The 24606-nt window shown below is 38.0% G+C and overlaps 1 protein-coding gene across 8 annotated transcripts in view; it reads left to right on the forward strand.

Moving 5' to 3' along the window:
• PPP1R9A (protein phosphatase 1 regulatory subunit 9A) overlaps positions 1-24606 on the forward strand; it is a 232468-nt gene that overhangs the window by 167262 nt on the left and 40600 nt on the right. For all 8 annotated transcript variants that reach the window (XM_087821163.1, XM_087821164.1, XM_087821165.1 and 5 more), the window contains 3 exons: positions 8414-8569; positions 20331-20384; positions 23083-23312. In XM_087821163.1, coding sequence (XP_087677289.1) covers positions 8414-8569; positions 20331-20384; positions 23083-23312 — 440 coding nt within the window. The remainder of the gene's footprint in view (positions 1-8413; positions 8570-20330; positions 20385-23082; positions 23313-24606) is intronic.

Below are 24606 nucleotides of genomic sequence, written 5' to 3' on the forward strand. Positions count from 1 at the left end.
AGGGGAAGTCACAGCTTATTTAAATACTTAATGGCTGACAGAACACTTGGGCCATTTCCCAACACAACAAAGCTACATGCCTGATGCAGGAAAAAAACCCCACAAACCTAAAAGGTGGGGCAGCTATTGATCTTATACTAAGCTGTTATAGAAACTGAAACTGAATACCTGACCCATGGGGGCCTTATGACTCTCTCACCTAAATTTTCTCAGTTTGAGATGTCTCAGCTTTAACTCACAAACCAGTAAAGTTGGAAGGGCCCAACAAACCTTGCTTATCAAATGGAAATGATAGATTTAAGAAAGCTGCCAGCCTGGCCCAGTAGCATCTTAGATTTACATGAACAAGTCCAGCTTTCCATTTCCATCACCTCCAGAAACAAGCTTCTAGCTCAGTGAGGCCTTCAATTCATGGAGGTTTCCTTAAATGCCTGGGCTTGGTTCACTGATGGCTCAGCTAAGCTGTCCAGTGCTGTCTATTACTTTCCAACCTCAACACCAACTGTGCACACCCAGAAATGGACTTGGTCGCTTTGCTCAATCAGTTGGCAGAACTCAAGGCCATTCTATAGTTCTGGCCAGTACTCCCCTTGATGAATCTTGTTATATTCTTACTGACTCTTGAGATATTGTCAATGACCTAACTGTTTGGTCATTTGGCACATTACAGACAAGTTAAAGTTTGGGATGGCAAACTCTGGAAACAAATTGTGGCAATTGATCAAATTCTTTGGGCTATTCATGTAGCTGCACCTTAGGGGTGTCATAAGAGACCTTTGTGTTTTTAAAGAAACATCATCTTTAGATCATGTAGCACTCAGATGATCCAGAGATCCCTCTGAAATGATTCTATTCTTGGTTACTCAGGGTTGCTTTCTTGAAGGATAGGCATTCTGCCTGCAGTTGTTCTAACTTAGGACAGGACTCATTTAATTAGATAAAGTGGTACAAAATTTGACTGACTTTAGGTGATGTGATCAGTGACACCACCTCAATCCTAGAAGGCATTTGGATCAACCTCAACTCACTGGCCAAGGTTGTTACAGATGATACAATTGCCCTGAACCCTGGATTTTATTCTTAATGGCCAACGCCAAGTCTGTGCAATCACTGATACATCCTGCCATGTCTGAAATAATACCTTAGGCCAAGTGGAAAGGTCAATAAAGAAACTTGAGGAGAAAGCCACCTTGATTTCTAAGGTAGACCCTGGTGGTTTATGGTATTTGTTTAGCCAATAGGATCTGGAAGCCTTGGGGAATATGGCTGATCTAAGTACTGCAAGTTAGACTCATTCTGCTGCTTAGAGATCTTTTAATAGTACCCTTAATTATACACAGCAAAATATGGAATGGATTTGGTCCAGCCATTCTTGGTCACACTGATCAGTGCAGCTGAGGGAATATCATACTCATGGAAAAATTCACCAGAAGCCAAGATGGTGTAGAAACGAGGGTAGACATTGTTTGGAGATAATCTCCCCCTGGGTCTCTCACTTCTCTGCATGTCTTGGAGCAGAGATACTGATGGCCTTTGTTATCAGATTAAATTTTTAATGATGTTTGTCTAGTAAACAGCCTTGGAAAATACAGTGTCTCTCTTTAGGGCAGGTGACAGATATGCATACCACCCATTATAAAAAATTTGAGTTTCCTAAGCTCACAATTCTTAACAAAAGATTTTACACTCATACCTTCTGCTTCATTTTTGGACCATGTTCTCACAGTACCCTGGGTTTGAACTCTGTTTGGAATCCTTTTCTTAATTTTAGAATCACTCAGGTCGCTAGGCACCTTTCCTATTTTCTCCTTATAGAATGAGAATGTTGCCAAGCTTTCTGCCACTACACAACAGGGATCCCCTTCCAGATTTCCATTTACAGTCTGTTCAAGGCAACTTAGGCTTAACATACCCTTCAAAAACTTCCCAGCCTTGACTCATTGCCTGTTTCCAAAGGCACTTTCCCATTTTTCTGTACTTATTACATCCCCTTTTCTATTGCTGTATAACAAATCACCACCAAAACTTAGCAACTTAAAATAAGTAATATTTATACATGACAGTATCTATGGGTCAGCTTAGTTGGATGCCTCTGACTCAGGATCTCTCCCAAGGATGTAAATAAAGTGTCAGCCAGAGATGCAGTCATCTAAATGCTCAGCTGGGGGAACATCCACGTCCAGGCTCGCTCACAGCTGTTGGCAGAACACAGAAGAGCCACTTCCAAGCTCCCTCATGTGAACTGTTGGCTGACTTCAGGTCCTTGCCTGCTGTTGGCCAGAAACATCTGTTCCTTTTGATGTGGGCCTTTCTGTAGGGCCAGGCACAACATGGCAGCTTGTTTCTTCAGAGCAAGAGGACAAAAGAGATGCAAGTCACACCAGCCTTTCTATAAACTCATCTCAGAAGCGACATCCCATCAATTCATTGTATTCTGGCTGTTAGAAGAGTCTCTAGGTCCAGTCTACCTTCAAGGGGAAAGGCCTGTACAAGAGCATGACTGCCCAGGAAGAAGGGATCCTTAGGGGTCATTTCAGAGTCTGCCTGCCATGCTGGGAAATTGAGTCCCTCTGAGTAGCACATTTTCTAAAAGGAAGGGGCGGGGGGACTAAGGCTTCAAAATATTATAAAATCAAATGCTACTTTATGAATGGTCTCCCACAATTGCTTGAAAATTTTAAGAAGGGAAAGATGAGTTCGAGTTGTTACAAAAAGATTTTATGGGCAAATCTTAACTCTGTCTGGTCAGAAATTTTAGGAAGAATAATTTGTCAGCTGTATTACCAATGACCTGAGGAGCTGAGCACCTGAAGGCAGGGAACACAGAAGGCCATCTCAATAGCCTAGATACAGATTTTCAGATGTTTTTTGATTTGGTGACTAGACAGTAAGAAGAGAGTGAAATATCTGAAAACATTCTGAAAACAAAGATTGACAAGAATTTTTTGAGTGACTTGATAAGTGAGAGGAGAAAAGGGCCAGGGATCATGTGGGATGTTTTACATAGATTATTTCTTTGGATCCTATCAATACCCCGGTGAGACTGGTATTTTTTGCACCATTTTATAGAAGAGGAGAGTGCAGTAGATACCAGCTAAAGGACTTGCCGGCTGTCATGCAGCTGTGACATTGTTCTTTCTCTTTTGGGGCCCCAGTCCCTCCAACCCCAAAGCCCATGCTATTTTTTGTTGTTCTGCTCTGTGTCATTGTATTGAAGAGACCAGGGATAGGGAACATAACTGGAATCATAAAGCTGTCTGCTCATGTAGTACTAGGCACTGTGATGAGTACTTTGAATTTATCACTACTGGAAATTCTCCCACCAAACTTAGGGAGAAGCTGTTGTCATTCCCACTTTGTAGATGAGCAAATGACGTTTAAAGAGACTAAGTGGCCTCACATTATAAAACTAGGGCACACAGAAGTCAACTGACAGCAAATAGAGAGGCCTTTGCTGAGAAGGGGATACTGTGCTGAAAGCCATCTGGATGGTTGGCGCAGATTTGGGAATTTTAAACATTAAAGTGTTAATTTGAGGTCTTTTTTTCTCTAGATAAAAAGCAACTCTCTTGTATTCATTCACAGAACTGAGTCTGAAAATATACATAACCAAATTCAAGACCAGTAAACAAATTCCAACACAAACTGCGTAATTAAGGCTATTTTTATGATTAGCACCATTTAGTTTCCCTGAATTTACCAGAGCAAACATTACTACAGCAAAATTACTGCTAATGGTTGAGCCTAACAACAAGAGAACATCCCCCAGAGGGTCATTTAGGCTCCAGCTACAGCTGTGCTTTGCTATATTTCTTACTTGAAAGCTGAGAATTAACAAGAAAATTAGGCTCTGCTGTGCTGTGCAGATGTGGCTAAGACTGTATTAATTTATTCAGCAAACACTTCTTCAGTGCTTTCTATATACCAAGCAGTGTGCTGGCCACACTGGGATCGCAGATATAACCCTACCTGGCACTCTCAAACAGCCAGGTTTTATGAGCGATCTAAGGCATTAGCAGAAACATAAAGGGTTGAATTAAAAGACTCTTAAGGCTGCAGCTTCATAGGATGTGCTAAATAGATGGGCATTCATTTCTGATTTGGGGGCAGGAGGAGATCCAATTACATGAAGAGAACAGAGGCCTGGCCTGGGATAGAAGTTGGTGCCTATTCCAAAACTGGGAATATAAACAGAGGAGCAAGTTTAAGGAATGGAGACATTTTACTTAAGAAATGACCAGTTCGCTTATAAAAGATTCAAGTGGTGAGGTCGTCTAAGACATTCTGTTGATGAGGCCAAAGCTGATTAGCAAATGTCTGGTTATAAGATAGAACTGGAGAAGCGTTAGCATGTTGCTGTTACAGTGTTAGTACCAGAAGCAGCAAAGCCGCAATTGCTTATTTTGAGCACCTACCTAATGTGCCAGACTTTGTGTTAAACACTTTGCAGGCGCCATCTAATCTAATCTCATAACATCCTTGTTATCACAGAGCCAGGAGACATCACAACCAAGATTCTTTAATTGTCTCCACTCAACCAACTCACCAATATGACAAATACTGTTTGTTCCTCTGTACAACCTCAGCTGAGATCTACAGCTCTCCTGAGTGTTCAAGGCGCTAGTACATCTACATGCTTCCGCTCTCACCAGTCAAAAGTTATGTGCTTACTAAGAGACAGAACAGCTGTACTTATTGTAATTGTGTCTTTTAATAAAATATTAAATGCTGTGATGTAATATGAACATAAAGGAAACGGTGTCTGAAAATGAGATAAAATGCCTAGGGAAGATTCAGTCAAGACTGGTAGCTCACGAAAATTAGATATGAGAAGGGAATGTAAGAGATACAAACTATGGACACCTAGAAAAATGTTGCACTCCTTTTGCCTTGCAAGTATCATTTTCATTCATTTTAAGACACTGCAGTAATTCTGCAGACTATGCTATGGTTCTGGTTTGTATAAGAAAGAGTGCATGGAACATCAGTCAACCCACCCATAAGCCAAATCTTTTGAAGGAGATTTCTATGCACGTGCCCACGGTGAGCATGTTATGAGAGAAAAGAAGAGGCTAAGAACTTTGGAGCTCACTAGAGACACCCTTCAAGTCTTCAAAGTGAATTGAATGATAACCTTCAAAGATGTGGAAGGGGAATCTCAGCACAACAGGATTATGCACCAGGGCTTTGGCTGGGAAATATGGAAGGAATGTATTTCTGTTTTTTTATCTGCAAAGCTTTAGCTAGTGTCGACTATAGGCAGCATAGCACAGGAAAAAGAGCATGGGCTTTGGAATATGTTAGATGTAGCTTCAAGAACATGACTCATTGTCTGACTTGGGTAAAGTCTCTGAGTCTGAGCTTCTTCAAATTAAGATGGCATGGCAATACCTACATCATAGAGTTTTTAGGAAATGTACAGTGTTGGGCACGCAGTAAGTTACGAAATAATTGTTCAAGGCAGGGAAGGAGGTGGAAAGGAACGTTTACTGCCTGTCACTCCTTGCACGAAGAACTGTGCTAGCCTCATTTAAAGTGGATTTGCAGGTTGGGACAAAGATCTTTCAAGAGTCTCTGTTTACGAAAGATGTTGAATCTGGCCAGAAACAAAGATAAGGAACTGGATACCAGTGGAAATACTTTGTTGTAGCAGTTGCATTTTTTTATAGCATTGTCCTTCATCCTCTGTGTCACATTCAGTCCCATCTAATTTTGAGGTTTATGACATTCTGTGACACATCATTCTATGTAATTTATTTTACTTGCAGATTAACCATAAAAGTAATGTTCATTTTCCATAAAGAAAAAAGAATCAGAAGAACATATTATTCTTAGTCTACTAGATGTAACTCCTTAACTTCTAGGTGTCTGCAAGGCTCTGTAGTAAATGCGGCCTTTATTCTGAAGCCTGTTCAGGATGGGAATGGTGAATGATCAGCGAGAGAGAGCGGTGACATAAGCTTTTAAACACCCTGTCCAGAGTCTCTAATAAGTAATGAGTATAATCAAGACAGTAAAAGACATAGCTTGTTCTCAACATGCTTAAAAGACTAATTAGAGAGAGAAACAGTAGGGGAAAAGATGAAATGAAAAATAAAAAGAATTTTAGTAGAATTGCAGGTAATTTGGATATTGAGATGGAAAGAAAACTGGCAAAGTCAAAAAATAAGAGAATCAAGAGGAAGGCTTCTTAGGAACTTACATTTATGAAGATAATTTTGATAACTAAAGTGCATATCAAAGCCAGAACTATGTTTGGAGGTAAGAATGGCATATATTGCGTATACCCTAATCCCCTTATTCAGTACAAGGAGTGTTAAAAAGTAAATGCGACAAAATGCTCTCTTCTTAACAAGTGGCTTTGCAGAGCATGTTCTTGACATTACTGCAAACCTCCTAAGGGGGTTATAGATATCACCAAGTAAGTGCAATTGGCATTCTTGGGTTTATTCTTTTAAAAATATTTGTTGAGATCCCGTTATGTGTCAGGCCCCATCCTGGACACATAGGGGTTGAGTATTTATACTTTTTACCTTGCCCATAGTGAAGAGGAACGTATTTTCACTCTGGCAAAGGAATATCCAATTGTACATTTCAACTCTTATGTTTGAAATGTGCCACACTGTTGTCCGACTTTAAATTTAGCTTAAGGTTTTATTGAGTCATTCATGATATTCATCAAATGGATGATACAGGAGTAAATTTTACATACCTGGTTTAGGCCTTCATAATAAAATGTGGCTGTGTTGCTGGTTATAATTATAGGGTTAAAAACAAGGGTTTTCTCTCTAAATCAAAACTCTCAGCAAGGTATCTTGAGATTGTGTACGGACCAGCCCTGCTACATTCCTACTGATTAACATCAGCTGGATTTACAAAGTACCTGTTGGTTCTAAATATATATATAAATTGGAGATGAACTAATTTACAGAATATCACAGGAAAACATATCAAATCTAGAATTAGAGTTCTTTTAAGATTTGTAGGATCTAATTAGAGCAACAAGTGAAAGCTATCTAGAACCAACTAGTTCAAAGACAGTCGCAGAGAATGAGAAAACTGGAATTGTTTTACTTAAAAAGGAGATAGATGTCAGAATCGCAATGTAATAATGGTCTTCCAGACCTGAGGAATTATTATATTGAGGTTAATGACCAGATTTCCTTCATATGCAAACATAGTAAAAGAAATAGAGTTTCAGCCCTAGCAAGAACATAGTACAGAACAAACAAAAAAACAAGAAAAACAGCCATCAGACACTAATCCTATTTAATCAAAGGAATAGGTCATTCAGTACACTGTTTATGAAAGTTTTTTAAAGGCAGTATGAATTCCTATCTGTTTTATGTATTTGATAGAACTACCTGAAGGAACAGAGGTGACGTAAATGAACTTTATCAACCCTGTGAATCAGTGATTTATCTTTAAGTTATATCATAGGATATAGATTTCAAACAGTTATTTTGAATTAGTGTCTCTCAGCCTGATGTTGCCAGGAGCAGAGCTGCCTTCTAATAATGTTAAGGAGGTCAGTAGTGAGGAGGAACATTTATTCCAGGGGTCATGAACTCGGATACCTTCAGGAGCCTGCGGGTGTTGTGAAGGAGGGGTGCTAACAGCATAGAACAATATGGAGTTATAGACGTCATATTAGAAAGTGTGACCCAGCTTAAAAGGGCGACTGCTGCTGACTGCCCAGCTGTTACCATGTCCCAGTCTGCCTGTGTTGCCAGATCACTGGCTTTCTCAAGAAGAACTGGAAATATAGAATATTATGTAAAAAAATTTTTAACATTCACAAAATACTAAGATTTATCAGAGTACTCTGCAGGCAAAACAATACACTTATGTTTTGTGTGGGCTGTAAATTTAAAAACCTGTGTATTATCCTTTAGGTCACTAGTTAATCACATTAGTTAAATATATGAAACAGACCTGATTGAATTCTAAAGCCTAGGTGAATTCATCTACTAAACTTTTGAAGGGCTTAATTAAGGTCCCTTCCAACTCTGCAAATCTTTGCTCTCCCCTTCTTCCCTGCTTCTAGTATCAGGTGACTTATTCTTCCAGGTGGTGAGAATTTAAAGGAATTATTTCCCTTTGCGACATAATTTTATTCAATAAAACCATCCAATACTTAGGTTGAAAACAACTCTTGTGGCTTTACTAAAGATGCTGCTGATGCTGTTAGCTTTCCAGAAATGCGCTTACACGTGGCATAGACACGTCACGTTGAGTCTTTGAACTAACATTTGTTTGTAACATGGGCTGCATGAGGCATGCTTGACTTACAAACCTACTTACACTTTTACCATTTGGTGATGTTTTATTTCTCTTTGATAAAATACTTTCAAATAACCCATCTCTATCTGGGGCATGGAGAGCTAGACTTCTGAAATCCCCTTCCTTTCAGACAGGAGAATATGCCACAGATGAAGAAGAAGATGAGGCAGGACCTGCCCTCCCTGGTGGTGACATGGCCATTGAAGTCTTTGAACTGCCTGAGAATGAGGACATGTTTTCCCCTTCAGACCTGGACACAACCAAGCTCAGTCACAAGTTCAAAGAGGTAAGCTGCTGATCCTCAAAATATTTTTCTACACCTGTCCATTTCATTATTAAGTACATATATTTGTTTGAAAAGTTGCAACCAGAATGGCTTTTCTTGTTGGTACAGAGATGTGTTTATGTGTTGAGAGTGCCCATTTCTCTTCCACCTATTACTGTTACTCAGGTTGGACCGTTTCCATTTATATAGTTCACAGAGTCCTTGCGGCCAAATACATGGGTTTTTCAGATAATTTACACGTATTCCTAGTTCTAAATCAGATGTGAATGTCTCAGTACAGTGAAGTACACTATAGTATAATGATCACAAAGCTCAGAATTCCCTTATGCAATGCCTGTCTCGGGACCTTCTAGATTAACTGATATCTTCAAACCAAAGAGCACTGTGGAGAAATAAAGTTCTGCAGGAAGTGGCTGAGTGGAAGGAACAAGTGCAGTCTAGGTACCTGTTTCTCCATGGCTCTGATTGGGCCCAAAAATAAAGATTATCTAGAAAAGTGGATGGACCTTGTTCTTTAAGAAATCTTCCGTGAGTGTTATAACTCTCAATCCAACTTTGACGAAGTCAAGTCAAGGTAGTATATATACTCTGGCAAAAGCCTATAAATAACTCTTTCATGTTGCCAGGTGAGTATGGCCCCTACTATTTGGTAGATAAGTGAGCTGGAAGTAGGGCCCGCATTCTTTTATGGAAGCTAAAGTCTAAACAGCAGAAGTAGTATATGGAAAGTTATATCCTTCATTTTCTGAATTGAGCCAAGGACTCTGTGCTCTGTAAATATTATTTGAAGTGTTCACCATTGTGTGGACAACTGCATGGTCTAGACCAGGGGTCAGTAGACTGCAACCCATCGGCCAAATCTAACCCACTGCCTTTTTTTGTAAAGTTTTATTCAAACACAGCCATGGACATCCATTTATTTATTGTTTGTAGCTCTTTCTTGCAACGACAGCAAAGTTGAGTAGTGGTACAGAGACCACGTGGTCTGAAAATCCTAAGTTATTTGCTTTCTGATCTTTTACAGAAAATGGTTGCTGACCTTGATGTAGACTTTAATAAGGGAGACTTAATAACTTTCATAAGGTAGAAATTACTGTTCCCTGAAAGTTTGTCATTACTCAACTATGAAACCATCAATGCCTTTGTGGAGGAAGATTGTAAATACCTTTTATAATAGCTATTATTCTATTCAAGTTTTTCTTGGGCCAATTTTGATAATTTGCGTTTCTCAAGAATACTCTTCTCAATGTATTTCCTAGGCATTCATATTTATTAACATATGTTTATAATATAATTTTAAAGTATTGAAATCTTTAATATCTGTAATTACCCTTTTTTATTTTTTATTTTCTTTATTTGAATATTTTCAGGTTGTAGTTGTTTTTTTCTAGAATTTTGTCTGTAATATTATTTTTACATTCCTACTTCCTCTTTTTAAATTAAAAAATGCTTATCTTACTATTTCCTACCAATATATTTATTTGTCATCCTTTCTTGGTATTATTCAGCTGTGCTTACTACATTTATTTTTGATAACTCTTGCATCTTTAAATATATGTGAAGCTATATTTTTTTCTGAATATTGTTTTAGCTACACATCACAACTTTTTACATTTAGAATGCCATTGTCACTTAGATCTATTTTGTCTTGGGATTTCCTCTTTAACAAAAATTTTTTAGTGAAATACTTTACTTTCTAGACATACGGAACTTTATTTTGCTATTCTTTGGTTATTGGGTTCTAAGTTCATCACTCACTGGTCAGAAAAGATATTCCATATGATGGCTGTTTAGAATTTTACAAACTTTTGTAGCTTTTCATAAGCAGGTTTATTTAAATATTCCTTGTGTATGCTAAAAGCACTCATATTCTGTTTGGGTATGAAATTTATATATATTTTTCATTTATATAAGATTGACAATACAAACACACATTTTTCTATAACATAGCTTGCAGTTTGTCTTATCAAATAATTCTTAAAAGCATATGTTAAATCAAAAGCTACAGTTTTTTTTAATCTATCAATTATAGTCTTATATATTTTAAATCTTTGTTGTTATGTGCATGTATGTTCAGGATTGTTACTTCATGATTTATTGTAGCACCTCTGTTGTACCTTATGATGCATTTTACCCCAAATTCTGTTTTATCTGATAGTAAAAATTTAACACTGCTTTTCTTTTGCTTTATATTTGTTTCACAGCATCTGTTTCCTATATTTTTTTGTTTTTAGTCATTCTGTATCTTTTTATTCCAATCTTTTTTCTTTAGCCAACCTATTCCTAAATCTTACCTTTTTACTACAGTGGGAGTCTTTGTCAGTTAATTGGTGAGTTTAACCCATTTATATTTACTTTAATCTCTTTAATATTAGAACTTAAATCTGAATTATTTCATATTTTACAATTTCCATGCTGCTTGTTTTATTTTTTAATCTTTTTACCTACTTGTCATTAGATACATAAAGTTTTCATCTGCTACGTGAAAGTTAAATATTTTATTCTATTTTTCTAGAGATTTCCCCCAAGTAACTCTTACTTAGCCTTGTTGTTTTCTCCTAGCAATACAGAAGAGAGCAATAGCTACGTCATTACCATTTAACAAAATAATAGCCATAGCATACTTTCATCTACCAATTTTTTTTCTCTCCAATTTTTTTTGTATTTCCAGAATTTTAGTTAAATATATTTATACATACGCCTTTTACAAAATAAGTAGTTCCTACTCACCTATACTTCTTTCCAGCTTTAATGGGATTTCAGTACTGCCCTGATGTTAATTCACCATTGTTCTAGTGCTGCTACCTTACCACATGGAGCGGAAGGTTAAGTTAGTAGCCAAGATATCCAAACTTCAGGGTGACAGAATAAATTATCCCTGATTTACCTCCAGATGCAGGCTTACCTGGGTCACCTGAGAAAGATTTGATTGTTGACTCCCATTCCTGGTTGCTGACATTTTCCTGCTCCAGATCTGCATTTTCCCCCGAAACATCTGTGTTCTGTGCTTTAGAGTTTCTCACAAGCTTTTTGTTAATTGATGAATGAGACCCTGAAGCCCATCAGTGTTCCTTTTTTTCGCTTTTGGCATCTCCAAAGTTGAATTCAGGAGAGGTAATACATACCTTTTGTTAGTTTGCTATATTGTACTAAACTGGATGTTTTCCCCTACTTAATTTAGTCATTTCTACCTTTATTTTTTTTTTTTTAATTAATTCCAGCATCCTGTTATCCTTAGGAATGTTTAATTTCTTTTATTCTAACTTCTTGCAATATACACTTAGTTTATTGTAATACCTTATTGTTTAAATACAAAAACACTTAAAACTATGAATCTCTCTCTCATTAGGCCTTTGACCACATCTTTTATTTTAGTTTAAATGTACATTCTTCTTGTCATTATTTTGCAAATAGTCTGTATTTTTCATTTTTACCATTTTCATTTTCTCTTTGACTTGAATAATTGAGGAAAACGTTTTTAATTTGTAAGTTTTTGCATTAAATTAATGTTTTTTTAACATTGTGGTCAGATAATATTGTTTTTACATGTTTTGATTTTTTAAGGTAATGTTTTTATTATAGACTAATATGGATATTTGTGACAAAAGTGATAGTATGTGTTTTATACCTTCTCTATCCTTATTAATTTTTCCTATTTAACTTGGAAAACAGAGCCATTTAGTAAAATCACACCTCAAACAGCTTTGATGGTCTATTTCAATGTTACATTAAAAGCACATAAAATTTGACTTAAAAGGTTTCTTTTTAATCCTCACCCGAGGATATGTTTTTATTGATTTGAGAGAGACAAAGAGAGAAACACTCTATGAGAGAGAAACATCGATTGGCTGTCTCCCATATGCTCCCTGACCAGGGATCGAACCCGCAACCTAAATACGTGCCCTGACTGGGAATCACAACCTTACGGTGTATGGGATGGTGATGCTCCAGCCAACCGAGCCACCCAGCCAGGGCTGCCTTGAAGATTTTTAAGTATTCTTGTCTGATGTTAGTAATCTGCTACTTTTGTTTATAGTTTCTGGATAAACACACTACACTAGTGTATATGTGTGAACCTACTTTTAACATAAACCTAATGTCAGCACTTTGTTTTATTGTAAATTTTAAAAATACTGTCTTGGAGTCTAAGAAAAGCTAGCAATTTACATCTATTGTTATAAATTTATTGTTTAATTAAATTTATTGTTTAATTATTCAAGGTCTAATTGAGCTCATCTCATTTTATGTTTTACTTTTTTTATGTTTATTGGTTTTTTACCAAGGATTCTCTTCAGGTTTTTAAAAAGTATTCTCTATTTCTACAATTTTCAAAATTACAAATAAAACAATACATTTGAATATTCCATATAGAGGTTTTCGATAGTCTTGGTTTCTAAGACAAGGTTGTGGTTAAAATTTAATTGTCACTGTTTTAAAAAAAACTTATGTTTTCAGTTAGCTTTATAAAATATGAACAACAGATACACTCTCAACTTACTCAGTTTCACTTATTCTTCCCTTTATAACAGAATTTCCTAGTTAATTCTTAAGTTCTGGATCTTTTCTTCTCAGAGTACATCTTAATGTATTAAGTACTCATGGAGGTTATAGTTTTCATGAGTTTCCCATACTGAGAATGGGACATTCTAATTATCATGACAGAGGTAATCGTTAGCTGGGTTTAGTATTTGGGTTTCCTGAAAATGTAGTAGGACAAGCTCCATTGTTTGAGGTTAGTTTAGCATTGTGTGTTGTAAAGGAAAAGCCTAATGGATGCTTGTATTATTTTAGCCTGTACTTTAAAATTTTTATCACAACTTCTTGAAGTAGGCCTCCTTTCATTGATTTTTTTTCTTCTAATCTGTTTCTGGTTTTGTTTGTATCTTGTTTTTGTTCTAGTTCATGAATATTTTTTCAGTTTTTGTTACTTTTTCTGTCTTTGCGTCTTTTTCTAGAAACAGTGTCATTATTATCTTTTTCACATTTTATTTCATTTTCTATTGTTTCTGTGTCTGAGACTGTTCTCAAATGTGTCCTCTCATATCAATGATTCCATTTTCAGTAGCATTAAATACACTTTTGACATCAAATGATTGATGTTCTCGAGCACCTGTAACATGACCAACTTCTCTTACTGTATTTTTAGTTTCCTGACTCCCCACCATTTATTCCTCATGCTGCTTCACATTCCCTTCATCCTGGTGTTCAAATCGTATGTACCTGAAAATATTTGTTTACTTATGGAATAGATCGTTTTCATAGGTTTACTTGAGTTTCCAAGATGATTCTCTTTACCTCCCTCTGAAGGTATCCAGATGCCCTTTTCTGCTTTATTTATTTTGAAATGAGACAAAAGCTTTTTTGTATTTGCTGTTAGTTGGCAGTTATCCCCTTTTGGGATGATGACCGGCATTTCTAGGCCTGTACGAGGACATATCTGCGTGCCTAGCTTCCAGCCCGGTTGCTGTTTTCTGGCAGTCTGCAAGCTAGTGCCATTCTCTGTACTAAGGTGAGAGATTTCTAACTCTCACCTCTTAGTTTTCTCAGTTAAAGAGAAAAGAAAAACGATTGTTCTCTGCTCTCAAAGCATCTACCATGACCCCCCGGGTCTATATTGCTCTGCTTTGGGGTCTGCAGCTAAAAGCGTCCAACGTGGCACTGTCAGCCACCTTCCTGCATTCTTGGTCTGTGCTAGTAGTTGCCCTCTGATGGCTGTGGAACGCTGAGGGAGGTAGAGGACCTGATCTGAGGACGGTTCCTGGGAAAGACAGTAGAGGTTGCCCAGCGTGCTGATGGACGGACATGAGATCTCGAGCAGTGAGGACAGCATTTCCCCATCCTCGGAGTCAAGCTTGGATTGGTTTTTCTGATTCAGCTTCATGACACTTACATATTCTAGTAACCGTTGTTTTTAGTTTTAGTGTCCACTGGTTGTGAGTTTTTCTTTTTTTAATGTAATTTCACTGGAAGTTTAGTGGGAAGTAGGAAGAGGCTGCAGCAGAAACTGCTGACCACTGTTTCTGGTCCCCGCTCCTCCTCGGTGGACATGGGCATTTGCACCCAGTGAAAACAGTTCTACATTTATCTGGAGGAAAAAATGGAGTGTAAAAATTGCATTATTTTAGTTAAGTCATAATATGAATGCATTAAGATAGTAAAATAAAGTGTTCTTTCCACTAACATGTAGAGAAGCTATAAAATGTTACTTACCTAGCAGTGAACAGATATTTATTTTAAAAGGGACTGTAATTACAGGCTGTCACCTACACCCAGCACCTTCATCATTAATCACGGAGGATGAGTCCCTGCCTAAAGGGTGACCTTGTGCAGTAGCTCACCCCGTGCTACACGTGCTGCAATTAATGGTGTCATACAGATTGGATTATGATTTTTAATGAGCATAAACTATTCCCTGAGCATAACAGTTTTGTTAATGTAAAGATAGGTACCATATGTAAGGCTTTGAGCAGAAATTATGAAGAACTATGGCGTAGCTTCAGTGTAATAGCACCAAAGTAAAGGCAAAAACAGCTCTGAGTCCTTCTTTTGTGGAGCTTACACTGTCGTGGGTAAGGCAGAATTCAAATAATCACAAAGATAATCGTAAAAATTGTAATTCCAATACTGAAACTACTTTATAAAGTTCTACACAAACACCAGTCATAATTTTTCCCTTCTAAAGTAAGACAGAGAATGTTGCTCTTACGTGATTGTAAAATCTCTACTACTAGAGTTCTCTCAAAATCTTTCCTGCAAAGATGTTTTTCACTTTTTAAGGAAAATGTTTCCCATGCTCCCACAGGATAAGTGAAGACAGTGCAGAAGGTCAGTCTTACTATTTATGTTAATGCAAAGGGATGTCTCCATTTTTCGTGCAGTTATAGTTGGGTTATATTGATTCAATGCTATGAGCACGTGTTCTCTATTCATCTTCTTGAGAGAAATAAACAGAAACTAGACCCAGCAGGTAGACCTGCAGAACGTTACATGAGAGCTGCTACTCTCTCTGGGAATGCATATGTTTACTTGTGCTGTAGTCCTGGGGTGGATATCTATGGCATTTATGGTAAAGAGAAGAGATTAAAGAGATGGGTCTGGCAAATGGGAAAGCACTGACTTGCAACATTACTTCTATCTTCCCTTCTCAGTTCTCTTCTCTGATCCTAGATTATTTAAAGCCCAAAAATACCAACAGGTTTTTCGCGCTGTTTCTATTAACCGATCCTGTTGACCTCCTGTTGCATGAGCCATCTCAGGGGGCGACATGCGAACCCTTGGACCTGTGCTTTGGAAAGGTTATTGAACCTGTGGAAGGAGAACTGCTCTAGAATAAGAAAACGTAACCTTTTACCAGCTGTGCTTCCCTTGTTAAGCTGCTTCACCTCTTTGAAGAGTGATTTTTCTCTTCTTCATGGAATGGAGGTATCTCAGGCTCACTCCCACCTTGCCCACTTTGCCTGGAAAGTGGGGTCCACAGTTGGAGATCTGACAAACAGGCCAAAGCCCAAGGCCATCTGACCTGGTTATAGGAATAATAGACTTTGCAGGCCACCTAGGATCAGGTTCCCCCTGTCGTTCCTCTCAGGGTGACCTGGGAACTTCTCTCAATAGGTGATATTTATTAATCTCCCTGCAGTAAGTGTCCTGAAGGTAGATTCACTATCATGCTCTTGTATCCTGAGTGACTAGCACAGCTCCAGGCACACAGTCTCACTCGGTAAATGCTGGTTGAACAAGGAAGCAGGAATTTCTTCCTAAGTTCCATTAATAACAGTGGCAGCCGATTGAGCACCTCTTTGTGTCCAGTGTCAGGATACTCAGAGACTCCCAGGAGTGATCCGTGGTTTCCAGTCACAGCAACACATTCTCATCTGGAGGTGACAACCATGACCTATGCCACTGGGTTTTGTGAGGTTTAAATGAAAAAAAGTATCCCAGAGCTGGTTCAGATTAGGTGCACAGTGAAGGGAGGAACAGCGTCAGACCTGGGATAATTTCCACTCCCCCACCTACATCGACTGGGAACTTGAAGAAGCCACGTAACTTCTCTGAGCCACTGTCCCCATCTGAATAGTGCGATGAACAGTGCCTGTCTTGCCTCACAGACTCACTGGCAGTGCTGATGGAGATGATAAAAAAGTTAAAGGGTCACTTAAGAAATTTAGTATTAGTGGAAAAAACTATGGATTGAAGTTTACAAAATCTGGCTTTGCTACTTATTAGCTCTGCAACTTAAGCTACTGAAACACAGTTTCTTTCTCTATAAAATGAAAGAGTGCAATTAGTTTATTTTTGATGCTTTTCCTGTTAATAGTGATGAATTTGTAGAAATTCTTTTAATGTCCATACAAGATTAAAATAATCACATATCTATAATTTTAGGCCTTTGGGTACTAAGAATACTTTGCAGTAAAACTTTTGTCCATCTTCTGAACAATGTCTGAATTTACAGACTTCCTCTACTTTCCTGTATCTGAAGAATTTGGTTGAACTTAGGAACACTCGAAGCTTTTATCAGTGTTCTGCTGATGAGTCCAGCTCTCTTCTGTTACCCATTCGGTGAGATAGGAGGGGTGGGGTAACTAAAGACCAACTCATCTGTCGCATGGTTTTACCTAAGTTTCTCTCACACATCAGTGGATTAATCAGGCATATGCATTCATAGGAATGAAAATGCTGGCTTCAGACAAGAATTTCTAGACTCTGCAACCATGACAACCATCTATCTCCAGGCTCTCCATTTCATAAATGTCACACCTCTAATATACTCGCAAAGGCCTTGGAGTTCGTCCCATCTAGCCCTCTCATTTTTCAAATGGGAAACTGGGGCCCAGAGAAGCAGCTTGCTGGAGGCCACAGTAATTGACAAAGAAAATCCAAAGTCTCCACAAGTTGCTTGCTGTGTGCTTGGCTCTCCTACAGGCAGTTACCACTGAGAAGATAAAATTGGGCACTTCCCCATAGTTGCAGTGCTCATTGTAAAATCTGCCGTTTTCATTTCTTGCCACTGTTCAGATAGAACCAGAGGTGTTCGTTTTATTTCAAGTGTGACATTTTACAGCATTAAAGACTTTTAACTGAGAAGTGGTGTTGAGGCAATCATATATGAGTTCTTCTGATCCTTCTTTCTTAATCTCGGCTAACTTTGTAGAGGGCTGATTCTCTGTTAACCACTGTGCTAAAAGTTTTAAATGGGTTATCTCATTTAATATTCCAATAAGGAAGATTAAGACCTATGAGGAACTTCATTTTCCAGATGGGAAAAGTGAAGGTAAGAGAGGTTAAGTAATCTTCCAACACCATATAGCCATGACATGATAGGCCTGAGTTGAATTCAGTCAATCTAACTTAACTGTAGTAAGTCCTCATTTAATGGCGTAGATAGGTTCTTGGAACTGTAGCGAAAGGCTATAATGAGGCCAGTTTTACCACAGGCTATTTGATAAAAACCAGAGTTCAGTAGCTCATCAACATTGTAATGAGACAATGGTCTACAGTGAAATGGACTTTGAGGACCTGCTGCACTCTTCACACTGGCACAGAGTAGGAAGAACAAGGCGCCTATCTTCTTGTCAATAATAATTGCAGATCCTCCAAAGTCACCTAGGCACGTGGATTTGCAGGGCCCAAGTGTGTTCCCACTGAAGTGCAAGATCTCCATGGAGAATACTTCCTTGTAGCCATATTTGTGTGTATGTGCGCGTGCACGCACAAGTATATTTATGATTATATATAAATAATGTGTCATGTCTAATATCTAAGCACTTTTGCCCTTTTTAGTTTATTAATTTCCATTGGTCAGATAGATCAACACATATTTATTAGAAGGAGAGTTATTTTCACAAGATCTTCACATGACAGCTCTTTAATAAATGCCTGTTGAATTAATCCCTAATTAAATGGCACTGGATCAGGAACCCAAAGATCCAGGTTCTAAGTCCTAGTTTTAACAGCAACTCACTATGAGACGTGGACCGGGTCATTTTCCAGCTAGGAGCCCTAATTTTCCATGTCTAAAGTGAGTCATGGGGGATTCTGCAGTAATGTGTTCATCGTAGAGCCCACAGTTGGAGTTTCTCTTGGGCACTCGAGCCTGTGAGGCTGGGTTACCTGGACGGTCAGGTACCAAAAGATTCATCCAGATTAGAGCGCTTCCTCTCTAGAGACTGTTAGAGCCCCGAAGCCCCTGGGAACCAGTGCTGGTGAAAAGAGCAAGAGCCACATGGGCAAGACTGCAGGAATGACAAGACCCAAAGTGGGAAAGTAAGAAAAGTGATGTGAGTGGGGCAGAATCAAATGGAAACCGTTTTCAAGGTCACTCAGGGTGGAGAGCGGCATCAGCACTGTAGCAGCAGACCCCAGGGCTTTACAGAGAACAGGAGCCCTGAAAGCATCAAGGGGGGAACTTTGCTAGGAGCTTGGGGTCTCTGAGGTTCTAAGCTTTTATTCATTGGCTTCTAAAGGTGTTACATCAACCTGTGCCTGATTCTGACTCCCTTCCTTCTTCATTCTTTTCGTATGCCCCTCGTAGCCAGGTAAAAATCAATAAAATGCAAGTTACAAACCAAAGAGAGAGCTGAGGTTTCCAAGGCGTCATGATCTCCTAAGGTTCCAGTTTCTATCCTTCCATCAGCTGGCTCACTGTCTTTTTCTGATAAGAAAACCTTAGACTTACTTGATTACAGTAATATTAGAAGTTTGCAGTCCCTCTTGTTCAATCCTAAATCCAATATGGCCTGGACGCAGATTTCTAAAATAATTTTGTGCCTAACTCATTTGGAGGTAGACATGACAAAAGCTGATAGGATATTATTTACAATTTATCTACCTCACTTAGTGGAAATAGTCACATGCAAAAATATCGGCCGGTTTGATCACAGCGCCTCCGCAGACCCTGCTGCGGGAAATGTGCAATTTATGGAAAATGCAGCTTTCTCCCTTTCTGAAATTGGAAGAAGTCTGAATTCCAAAAGCATCTGGCCCCAAGGATTTCAGAGAGGAGATTGTCAACCCATATATTGTTTCCCGTAAATGTTGGTGTATTTATTTATCCCTGAAGGAAATGGATATTTCGTTTTCTTCCTCCACAGAGAAAACAAGTGGGGGAGGGGAGAAGCAAAACACACACATGGAAATGGGGGAGGGCCTCTCGCGCTAACAAATTGTAGCTGAAGCTTTTGGGGGTCCGGGTCCTCAGCAGAAGTAGATATTTTGGAGGACAGAAATCTGTACCTTTCCTGCAATTAAAAAATAAACACCGATTTCGCTGCGGAGCTGCATCAGCCTCGGCTCCCTTTGCGGCCGCCTGGGCGGGAAAGAGCCGCTCGGCCGAGTGACTCGCGGAACCACAGCGCCACCTGTCTTCCAGCCTGGGAACCGAACCTTCACGCAGCCTCCGGCCGACCTTTCTCCTTAAGCGTTTCAGTCCACAGGACTGCGAGGAAAACAGTTGCTTGGCGCTCAAATCCTAAAGGAAGAACTGCGAGGGGGGCGAGGAAATGTGTTTCGTTCTCCTTGGTCCCTGATCAATTAAATTTGTAACTCAATCCGATGTGAGGGAGTGTGGACCATAGACCCGGTGTATAATTATTTTGTACCTAGTGAGTCATTTGACGCACCGGGTATTTTAATTTACAACCTGCTGCATTGCAGCACTTTCCTAGGCCTTCTGCTGTGGAACACGATATTTTTCTAGTTGCTGAGGCTTGAAAATGTAGATACACATTCTTAGCTCCGATTTTTCTTTCTTTCCAATTTTCAGTTGCAAATCAAACATGCCGTGACAGAAGCAGAGATTCAAAAATTGAAGAGCAAGGTAAGCACCAGTCAATACATGGAGTTTGAATTGTACTTTTTAAACTTCAGAGACTGTGAATAAATTCAGCCCTGGGACTAAAGGATTTGTTCCCGTACCTTTGAAAGAGTGCAGATGTCAGAGATTCATTTCCACTGTCAGATGCATGAATGAACCTGGCAGTGGGAACTGTATCACCAGGGTGTAAGCACCACTATACCCCCCCTTAGTGAAAATTGCACAATATTTTAAAAATACATATTTACACATATGTGGTTCCCTCTTAGCTTTCCCAAAAAAGGTAAATATTTTTAATGGTTCACTCATCTGAATTACATTTTGACCATAATTCCTTATGCACAAGCTATTATACTCTCTCTTTTTATCTTGTTTTGAATAAGCTTAATTATTTATTTTTCACTCATTCCTCAGAAACAATGTATATTAATAGCATATTAATTATTCTGTATAGAAAAAAATCCAATTTCTAATACTATGAAACTTAATATAATATATGAATAATTGCTTGTAGGTGCTAGATGGTACTGAACATTTTTATATATTTAGTTCACATTATTTAAATTCGTGGGGGAAAACAGGTCATGATGAAAGGTTTTATGTACTTTTAGTTTATATGCAATACAACATTCAAAAGGGCATTTTTAGTTGGTATATTGTAAGGTAAATTACTTGAATTGTGTCTAGTTTCATCAAATATGCAATTCAGAGATTTAAAAATATCTTTTGAATTGCTTTTAAAACAATATTCTTTATTGTCTTTATGGTCTTTTAAAAATTAAGACATAGTTCCTCCCCCACCGCTAACAATCTGTTTTCCTGTTCACTTTGAACGATTGTTTTGGTTTTTCCATGTGTTTTAAATGGAGATTAATTAGCAAGGCTATTTTGGTTAAATGGTATTCCCAGCTAATAACTCTGTAGCTCTTTAGTCAAAACATGTCTATACATCATTCATGGTATCAGCCAAGCTCTGTGAATAACAATTTTTAAATTAGTGGTGGTTGGTAAATAAACAACTTGAATGCAAAACATTGCTTAATAAAAGATGCAGTAAAATCCCAGTCCTGTTTGAGGTTGCTATTGTTTCTTGGCATCAAATGGAAGAGTAGAAGTATTTTTTTAAATTGTTGGTTACAATTAAGGAAAAGATTCCCCTGTGATTGTAAGTGCTTTGACAAAGCTTATGTTTTAGATTATAAACATTTAAGTTAGAAAATCCTATAAGTTAGTGTTTTATATTTTTTCATTGTTATACTGACATATAACATCCATAGATTAGCTTACTTTACTATGACTCTTTATGACTATGTTGATGATACAGTTTCTAATTTTGAAATGTTTTTGAGTATTTTTTTACTTTTGTAATCTGTTTTGCCAATATATTTAGTTTAAAATATACATAAAACATTTTTTTAAAATTTGCTGAATGGTGTATGGTTTTGGAATGTGTTCGATTCTGAAAATTGATAGTTCAGAACGCCTCTGCATCTTCCTGAACTTTAGAGGAGGCGTGTGAAATAGATGAAACACTTCTTAAAGGTCAGTTTAGTTATTGTGAACGAATGACCTTGGACCTCTCACCTAAAGGACCAGCCTTGAGTTCCTGTGGAAATGATGGGGTGGGACTAGTTATTATCTATTTCGAGCAGTCCCTGGAAGCAGAAACCACAAGAAGCTGCTTCTCTGTTCCATTGGAGGGATTTAAATTAACAATAATTTATATTTTTACTTACACTATTTTCTGTACTTTTATGCAGATTGGGGTTTATAAGGCTTAGAGCACTGCCAGTAAAATAATGAGTTAAAAAACTATGTTCGTGTCAGTTGAAATAAAGGATGTAAAATATCATCAAAAGGGATAAAAACAAAATAAAAATAACACTTATTAGATAATTATTATGTGCAAGAAGCTGTTCCAAGCAGGCTGATGTTAGAGAACTTAAGTTACTTGCCCAAGGCTTAAAGGCCAACAGTGGCATTGTGATGACTGTATATGGGGGGTCCAGGTGGGTGCTTAAAGCATGAAGGGGGGGGCACTCTGTAAAGTACATGATTTTCTAACCACTTTGCTATACATCTGAAACTGATACAAAATAATATTGAATGTAAACTGTAATTGAAAAAAATTATAATTAACTTTTTAAAATAAATAGAATGGGGGGGAGTCAATACTGGCGGAACAGGGAATCAAATCTAAACCTAATGACTCCAGAGCGCCCTCTCCGTGCAGGCAATGGGCCACACTGTGCTTCTGCCCCTTTCTCTTTCCCAACTTGTCTGTCTTCCCACCCTTGTCATTTAACTTTTTACATATAATTATACATTTTTAAAAAAATCTCTGAAGGAAAACCTGTTGAAATTCATTGGCTAGAGTTGTTAGTCAAACTCTGGAACATTTTTTTACTGCTCACACAGTTTCAGACCACATACTGTGCTGGAAAGATAATGGGAGTTGGAGTCCAACCCATGTTTTGTCATTTATCAGATGTGTGACTTTGGGCAAAGCATTTCACTTTTCAAGGCTTCCTTTATAATCTGTGAAATCATGAAAATAATACTTGCTCTTCTCTTCTCAAGGTGTTTGGTGATTGAGTATATGTAGCAGTTGAATTTAATCAAAAACACGCTATAAAAATGCGAGGGATTTTTGGTTCAGAAGTACCCAGATTATCTTTGCCTTGACATTTTTTTAATCCAGCTGCAGGCAGCAGAAAATGAGAAAGTGAGGTGGGAACTAGAAAAAACTCAACTCCAACAGAATATAGAAGAGAATAAAGAAAGAATGTTGAAGTTGGAGAGCTACTGGATCGAGGCTCAAACGCTGTGCCACACAGTAAACGAACACCTCAAAGAGACTCAGAGCCAGTATCAGGCCTTGGAAAAGAAATACAACAAGGCAAAGAAATTGATCAAGGATTTTCAACAAAAGTAAGCAGCTTCTAACGACTGAAGAATACTTGTGTGTATATAAAGAAGGTTTATATCCAGTAATCTTGTAATACCTAGTGGAATAGAAAAGATGGCCTCAGACTTAACCCTCCAAGAAGCATAGTTAAAGCGAAAATAGACATTAAGTTTTGGAAAACACTTTCTGTCTTTTTTTTCATAGGAGATTATATTTTATTTTATCGTTTTTTGGCAACCACTTATATCATGGCATTGCTTTTTTGATCTTTGATCATCGATAGTAACCGTAAAAACATTTGAATCTCTGTCTTTTTGTAAACATCCCTGTAATTCAGAGGCAGGAAGCCCTGCTGAAGTCATGCAGAAGACTCTTGAACATAGTACATGCAAAACAGCAATTGGGGCCTTGCTGAGGCTGTTTCTGTCTCCATTCTTAGAATCAGTAACTGCAGGATTTTCCCCACTACAAATAGTATAAATATTGACTAGCAAGACCCCCTGCCCAGCCACTTCACTGCTGTAAGAGACCATCACCACAGTCCGCTCTTGAATTTCAACAGCTCTTTCTGAGTTAATGCTGCTTTGCTTCCATCTGTTGGATCTTAGTGTAATTTCAGGGAGACTGACCAGGGAGATTTTTACTGGATTTTTTCATCAGTTACTTCTGGCTAACTAGAAGAATTAAAAGTGATGCCAGTAGGTCTTCATGCCAAGCCTCAGAAGCTAAGCATATATGTAAGATTCACCATATCTCAGTTATTTCCTATCATGGAAATAATGTTTTCGATATTTAAAAGAAAAATGCTATAAAAAAGCTTATTGTTTAAAAGGGGGAAATTGCTCTTCATAACTACGAATTCAGTACATCACTATTTTAACTTTCCTTGCCCGAAGTATCATAACTAAGTCATCTAATAACTTTATTATAAATTTTGCTAAATTTGCATATTATATTCCGGGTTCTCAAAATGGAGATACTTCTCCTTCTCCCCCTATTATCCTCAGGTGTGTGACAGCTCCCTCTCAGGTTTTCTGACTCACCTAGCCCTATTCCACTGTCATTCATAGGAAGCAATCTTATGATAATTCTCTTTTACCATTCAGTTCCATTGTTTACTAGATATTTTACTCTGTAAATGTGGAATTCTATCTACCTCACATGTAATTATTCCCACTGCATTACTCAGGGTGGGTCACTTGTTCATTAGCTCCTATCTAAAAATGTATGGCTGCTCTAGAATCAGGAGCTACAAATGAAAATCATAGTCAGTAGAGTCAAAGCATTTCTCTTTACCTTGTGATCCATTAGCATGTT

Source organism: Miniopterus natalensis, chromosome 10 (assembly GCF_054644295.1).
Source record: "Miniopterus natalensis isolate mMinNat1 chromosome 10, mMinNat1.hap1, whole genome shotgun sequence".
Taxonomy (NCBI): domain Eukaryota; kingdom Metazoa; phylum Chordata; class Mammalia; order Chiroptera; family Miniopteridae; genus Miniopterus; species Miniopterus natalensis.